The sequence below is a fragment of the Copadichromis virginalis genome, linkage group LG22 (assembly GCF_057382275.1).
Source record: "Copadichromis virginalis isolate Kocher_CV1m ecotype Utaka linkage group LG22, C_Virginalis_male_GT1.1, whole genome shotgun sequence".
Classification (NCBI taxonomy): Eukaryota; Metazoa; Chordata; class Actinopteri; order Cichliformes; family Cichlidae; genus Copadichromis; species Copadichromis virginalis.
In genome coordinates, this window is record NC_140638.1 from 33,617,881 (window position 1) to 33,625,667 (window position 7,787).

A 7,787-nucleotide genomic window follows, 5' to 3' on the forward strand; every position below is an offset into this window, starting at 1 on the left:
TTACGCTCAGGGTCAATTTTGAAAGACAGAATTATTTTAAATCAGTCATAGTCATGAACAACCTTTTTCTTCTTCTTCTTTGAGCTATTCTGAGGTAGCTGCTGTTTTTTGGATCATTGTCCTACTACATAACCTAAGTGCGATTAAGCAGCAGTGGACGGGCTAATGGTTCGAATTTAGCAGGGAGCAGAATTTATGGTTCTATCAATCACAGGTCATCCAGATGCTTCCATTTCAAATTTGAAACAATTTAAAAAACAAATTAAAAACAAGAAAAGTATAAACGCCACAGTATTTGAGTAAATGTATTTATTTTCTCCACAACAGTTAGTTTCTGCTACTAAATATTCTAATTCTGTTAAAAGATCACCTGAAAAAAGTTGTTTTCCGCCGAGCTGCTGAACAACATTCCAGACGTGATCTGGTTTAAAAGTCTACCTACAGGATATAACAGACAAAGGGGCATCAATCCTTATCCCTGTGGGGAAAACACAAATGAAACATCCTGTTGTTGTCTAGTGCAGGTGATTCTTTTAACTGTCTTTCTTTGGCTACAGTTCTTATAGGGGGAAAATGAATGGATAGATGAGACAATAAAACACCAATAAAAATGTTTGCTACAGCTGTAAGAACCTCCACTAGCCTGGAGGGGAAGGTATCCCCTACACAATAAAGCAAAGTAAAGGCTGCTGTTTAAAATAGATATTCATCACTGACTAATGCCTCTGTTGTTAGGGAGTTCCTGTTTGCAGTAAACCTGACTATAAAATGGGAGGCCTTTAAAGCTTTCCTGAGAGGGCAAATGATCAGTTTTACAAGCTTTAAACATAAAGCATCCAGGATGGAACTGGTCCATTTGGAGAAAAAGATGAAAGATATTGAGGAAGAGATATTTATATCCAAATCTAATGCTCTAATTCTAGAGTTAAATAAACTCAGAGCTAAATTTAATATTTTGTCATTAAATAAAGCTACTAAAAGTTTACTAAGACTGAAACAGTCATATTATGAACAGGGTGAAAAAGCAAGTAAAATACTGGCTTGGTGTATTAAACAGGCTCAGGCTGAAAGAACAGATGAAGGACAGATCACAGCTGATCCTAAACATATTAATGACTCTTTTTCTACTTTTTATAAACAGCTATACACAACTGAGCATTTAAAGTAATTTTCATCAAAACAAATAGTTTTTTTGGATCAGCTGCATTTTCCTAGACTACCAGAAAACAATATGGATGAACTAGAGCTTAATATAACAGTAGAAGAAATTACTAATGCTATAAGGAACATGAAAGGGGGCAAAACTCCTGGACCTGACGCAATACCAATAGAAATATTTAAAATATTTAAAGATAAATGAATCCAGCCTTTATTGGATATGTATCAGGAATCATTTGAATCGGGGTCTCTCCCCCCTTCACTTAATGTTGCAACAATTACTTTGTTACTGAAACCTAATAAGCCAGCAACACATTGTAGTTCTTATAGACCAATCTCACTGTTGAATTATGATTGCAAGATACTTTGCAAACTATTAGCTATGAGATTAGAGAAACTCTTGCCTAAAATGATTCATTCAGACCAGAACGGCTTTATCCAGGGGAGGCAGGGGTTTCACACTATATGGAGGGTCATGAATATCATTTATGAGAAAAAAGAGACAATGCGTTAATCTCAATGGATGAGGAAAAAGCCTTCGACAGGATCAAATGGCCGTTCTTATTTGAAGTTTTGAAAAAGTTTGGTATTGGAAACAGATTTTTTAAATGGAGTCAGTTGGTGTACTTCAACCCTCAAGCAGAGATTTTAACTAATGGTCTTTTTTCCGCACCATTCAGATTATATCGTGGAACTAGACAAGGGTGCCCCTTGTCACCTCTCTTGTTCACCTTGGCAACTGAGCCTCTTGCAATGACAATTCAGAATCATAAAAACATATCAGGAATTAAAGTAATGCTGACCACCGTATCGCCCCATATGCAGATGATATGATCCTGTTCTGCACTAATTTAAACAAATCAATACCATCCATATTAAGTCTCATTAATACATTTAGTACATTTTCGGGTTATAAAATAAATTCAGATAAATATTATTTTTGAATAAAAATGAACGACAAACTCCTCCAATCAATACTCCTTTTCTGTTATCTGAACATGGGTTTACTTATCTGGGTGTGAAATTAACTCACTCAATTGAAAATATTCTTGCATCCAATTATAATTCCTTAACGACTTCAGTTATTACACTTCTAAACAGATGGATGAAACTACCTATATCTTTAATTGGTCGTATTAATATACTAAAAATGTCAATTTTGCCAAAATATCTTTACCTTTTTCAATCAATACCTCTCTCTCCACCAAACTCTTTCTTCTTAGATTTGCAAAAACTATTCCGAAACTTTATTTGGAATAACAGAAGACCAAGACTCAGAATCTCATTATTATACCTTCCTTATGAAAGAGGGGTTTACAACTTCCAAATTTAAAGTGGTACTTCTGGGCTGCTCAAATCAGAGCGGCAATATTTTATTTTGTTAATGCGCAAATTCCAGTGTTGGTTTCTACGGAGTCTACAGAAATCAAAATTCCTCCTACCTTATATCTTTACTCAGCCGACAGGAAGACACTAAATAAGCAAACTAAGAACCCCTTTCTAAAAAACCCTATAATGATCTGGTTTGAAATACATAACTACTTGGGAGAAATGATCCAACTGTCTCGGTTTACTCCGATATTTGGAAATGACAGCTTTCCTCCTGGTAGGGTGGATGCAGGTTTTAAATTTTGAATCGATGAAGGTATGAGAAAGTGTCTGATATATTTAGGAATAATACTCTTATGTCTTTTGAACAACTTAGAAGTACTTTTTCTATTCCTGTCAAACATTTTTTTAAATTTCTTCAATTAAGAAATTTTATCTTAACCACACAAGGTAACAGCTTACAAATCCCCACCTACTCCTTTCTAGAGAGCACAGTTATAAAGCATGTAAATGGGAGAGGCCAAGTTTCTGCATTGTATAAATTATTTATGGAAAATTCCAAAGAATCAACACAGTCTATTTTAGAGGCTTGGAGGAAGGATTTGCAAATGGATATATCTGATGATGAGTGCTATAAATCATGCTCCTTGGCCCAGAGTCAGACAATCTCGGCTACTTCAATATAAATGGTTAACAAGACCTGTATTAAGTGTGGAGTGGACAGGGTCACTTTATTTCACTGTATATGGGAATGTCCACATGTGAAAATCTTTTGGGAAAAGGTAATAACTCTGTTGAGTCTGTTGATTCCACTTCATCCTAAAGTATGTATTTTAAATATATACCCGAATAATTTTGTACCTGCTGCAAACAATAGAGCTCTGTTAACGACTGGAGTTTTGGAAACCAAGCGCTGTATTGCTATGTGCTGGAAAAATCAAAAGATATGTGGACTGACATCTATACGATCTATAGAGAAAATAACTTATACATTAAGAAATAAACTGGACAAGTTTTGGGCTGTATGGTCAAAATTCTACAACTTTCTGTAGAACGACCCTTCCTAGGAGAGGCTCTCCTGCTAAGATAACACTAAATGCTACAATGAGGCAAAACCAAAGAAGGACAGCAAATCGAAATCTCTACATCTAGCTAAAATATATAACATGTACTCATATTCACACTATACGAATAATGAGAATACTGTCAGTGTGACAAAATCACTGCTGTTCAAAAAATGTACGGAAAAAATAAGACAACACTCCAGAAAGATTAGACAAATGTCACCAGCTGTAGCTCAGGTGTTAGACTGCTTTCTGAATAGTTGCAGCCGAGTTCTTTGTTGCAGATGACAAACATATTTCATGGGAACAAATGAGCTATATTTTGGTCTACAGACTAATCACTGTATTAAACTAAATATGGAGATAACACTATACTATTCACCTTTGTTTATATCTATTCTGCACACTTATAGTTCATACAAAAACATTTATAGTGACAATATGAAGGTTTTTTCTTTGTAGCTGTGAAATCAGGTTTCAGTTAGCAGACTCGCTCCCAGCATTCATCTCCAGCAGTCCAGGCCTCCCCTGATTCTTCCTCTGTTTACCAGTATTTCCAGATGTGTCCTTGTGTCGTGAATCGTTCTGCTGTCTGGTGTAGCGCTTGCATTTGCAGGAGGTCACCACAGTTATCTTGTAGGTCCTCGTGCTCCCATCGTGGCACTGCAGCTGGATCCGCTGGGTCCTGGTTCGATCGATAACACAGCGCCACTCCTGAGCATCGCGGCGGCTCCAGTACCTCCCAGTGTGAGTTCTACCAATCCAGTTGGGCAGCAGCTGAGCTGGCAGACACTCCCCAGCACACACCAGCTCCTTGATAGGGTTGACACTGGTGCACTGGCCATCAGAGATGTACTTCGTGGACCTCAACTCCCTGCAGCCCACCTGGCTCTGGTCTGGCCCTAAGACATGAAAAGTGAGTTACATATATGTGTAGCTTAGATCAGTCTTCTTGTTATTCCAAAGTATGTGTGTGTGTATATATATATATTATTGTTTTTTGTTTTGTTTTAAGTGGGTAGTGGTGGTGGTGGTATAGAAGTGTGAAGTGTAGATTAAAGAACTCTTTCTTCTCCAATGCCATTAGACTTCTAAACACCCGGCAGGAGTGGATTTCCTTGGGCTACCTCAGTTTACGACTGTCTACATTTCTGAGTTTGCACACACATAATTGCACCCTCGCTGTGTCCGCTGCACATACAGTTAATGTAGCATTCAAAATGAACATATATATGCACACACACACATCCTCAATATTAAATTTGGGTCAGTTTGAGTCGATCTGCACATTTGAGGTCCATGGTGAAATCAGTGAAATCAGAGTCAGGGGTCCTGCTGGTACTTTCAGGAAGCTAAAAATAGCATCAGAGCTGAATATGAATTTGTAAAATGACAACTGAAATATTTACAACGGTGATGATTTGTCATTAAACTGAAGGTGAAGAATTGGTTTAAACCCAGTTAAAGGAAAACAGCTACTGATATTTCTGTTGTAAAAGAATTTAACATGATTTATAATTCACACCACTAACTGTCCCATGATACCAGTTTATGACGTGTTCATGTTAGTCTGATATTTCCACATTTCTGCACTTCATGACACAGTTTGTCTTTTTTAAATCAGTAGTTTCATATCTGGACCAAGAGTCATGCACATGAAAAGCATTTTGTGATTTAATAATGTATTGTGCATTTCTGTATTTACAAACTGCTGCTGAATTTCTTTTCTTTATTTAGACATTAATAATTATAAATCAATAGTTATTTCATAATTTAACTGTTAATAAAAGAGAACTTTGAAATGAATGTTTCTAAATGGAAAAAGGCATTTACAGAAAAAGACACTCAGCTCTCAATTAAAAAAAAAAAGATTTATAAAAAATTCTAAATTTAAATGGCAAACAAATAAGTAAATAGATTCAAACATCGAAATTAGGAAAACAGTTTTTTCCAACATGTAAAATGGCAATTGCATTCTCCTTTTCCCATGAGGTTGTCGTGGTCCTGAGTCTTTTTCTGGACTTATTCATTCCTTTGTAAATATAATTAATTATGAATATGTTGTCCTTCTAGAGCCTCTGAGACTGCTGTTTATAGTTCTTATTTTCATAATGGGAGTGCCCCGTTCATGTCCAGTCTGTCTTGCCTATGTTTTGTTATCATGTTTCCATGTCTGTTTCTCCCCACTGTCCTATCTTGTGTGTCATGTTTGTCCCTGAGTCCTGCAGTTGGGCCACAGCCATACTTGACACAGCTGCTGCTTTAACTATTATATGAGGTACAAGACAAGATTCAAAGATGACTCTTAGTCCTTGGAGAAAAGGAAACACAAATTAGCCATAATTTGTGTTGCCTTGAATTATAAAAGTCATGTTTATAATACTTCTTCTTCCACTTATTGTAAGTGGGCATATGTGCATGTATAGAAGAAAATATCCAGTCTCAGTATTATTTTTGTTATAGATTGTGAAGCCTTATATATGCTATCCATCCACTTAAACACAGGAATCCAGAGTTGAATTAAATAAATGTCATGTTATTCTGTTGTGATTATTAACAAGAGGGAGAGTGAGAAGAGACTGATGGGTGAACTCTCTTATATCAGGGCAGGGAGCAGCACTGTGCTATAAATTCATTAAACTATATAAATAGAGCCTGACTTCTTTCACAGAGAAATAAAACAGGCTTTTTTTTTCAGTTATAAGTTCCAACTTCAAAATATTTATTTGCTGCACTAAGTGACTTTACTCTGTCTTCCTCACTCTGTCTACTTAGCTTTAGTATTATGAAACTTCTGAGGAGAAGTGTTTGCTGCAGGATTCTAAACCATTTGTATTGTGATTTATGAGCCGTGAACTTGTGGAATTTACAGCTTTAGTAATGTAGCCTTTATTAAAGCCACAAAAACAAGTGAGAATTAATTCTACATTCCACGACTATATTTTGAACTGATGTATCATTGATATCATTAAAAAAGCTCAAAGGTTCCTTATATTTTTTTAAAAGACAGTCATTTTGTTCAGTGTTTTCCAACAGATAACTATGGCTATGTTGGTTGTTACATGTACGAGAACCAACCCGAACTTTATAAACATTTTAACCTAGCTATCACATGGCTTTAGCTACCTAGTGAAAAACCGATTGAACCCGAAGGTATTACTTTCAGCTTTTTAATAATAGTCCACTTTTTAAATGATTAATATTGGTGTGGTCTTATAATACAAAAACCACAACAACAACATTAAAATTTACTGTCACCAGTGAAAATGACAAAATGTCTCCTCCCATCATCAGGTCAGATGTGGGATATCGACAGAATTCCACAGTGCCCTCTAATGTGAGAGTAATAAGCATGTGACAATCGAGCCTACACTATACTGCTGAAAGTATTCCTTTGTCTGCCTCCACATGCATATGAACTTGAGTGATATCCTTCTCTTGATCCACAGGGTTTGAAACGATGCTGGCTCACCCTTTGCAGCTATAACAGTTTATGTTTATGTGCTTATGGAAGTTTTTGACCATTTTTCCAGAAGCTAATTTGTCAGATCAGATTCATGTTGAGAGAGAAGACCTGGCTCACAGTCTCCATTCTAATTCATCCCAAAGGTGTTCTGTCAGGTGTTATATAATCTACAACAGACAGACAGACATTTACAGCATGCACCTGCAAAAATCTCAACACCAGCAGCAAGGATTTCTTTGTTGGTTCAACTATAAATGTCTGTATTGACAACGGGCTTTGGGCTTCACTGTGGATCGTGCACGGCACTGCATGTATTTTAATTACAGTTTTTTAATAAATCCTGCATTCCAGACATGGATATCTTGTAGTTTTTTGTTTTGTAAGATTACTTTTTACCTAGGTTTAAACTGATTGCATCATCATAATACAAATAAATAAATACATAAATAAATAAATATTATTATTCCAAACTAGGATTTTTTCTTTTCAATTTTAGTTGTATTACTGTCACATAATACTTTATGATGTTTTCTATCACATTATTTAATTTTAGCCATTTGGACTCACCATCACGCAGAGAGTCAGAAGGCCGTCTCCCTCTATTCCTCGCCTGGTTTGTGTCTTCATCGGTCGGCGGGTGCTGAGTTTCAGGGACCAGCTGAGGACTTACGGACTCTGTGGCGTTATTTTCAACAGCTGAACTCATGCTCAGCAGCAACAGGAGCGCAAGGAGCCGGAGCGCGCTGACAGAACGAAGCATGACTGCACCT

General features: G+C 36.4%; 1 protein-coding gene across 1 annotated transcript; it reads right to left on the reverse strand.

Annotated features, from left to right (window-relative positions):
- Nucleotides 1-305: 305 nt before the first annotated feature.
- Nucleotides 306-7,787, reverse strand: LOC146683737 (sclerostin domain-containing protein 1-like). The gene is made up of 2 exons (XM_085446632.1): nucleotides 7,585-7,787; nucleotides 306-4,453 (listed from the first exon to the last, which is right to left on the reverse strand). The coding sequence occupies exons 1-2, from the start codon at nucleotides 7,775-7,777 to the stop codon at nucleotides 4,029-4,031; spliced, it is 618 nt and encodes a 205-aa protein (XP_085302758.1). The 5' UTR covers nucleotides 7,778-7,787; the 3' UTR covers nucleotides 306-4,028.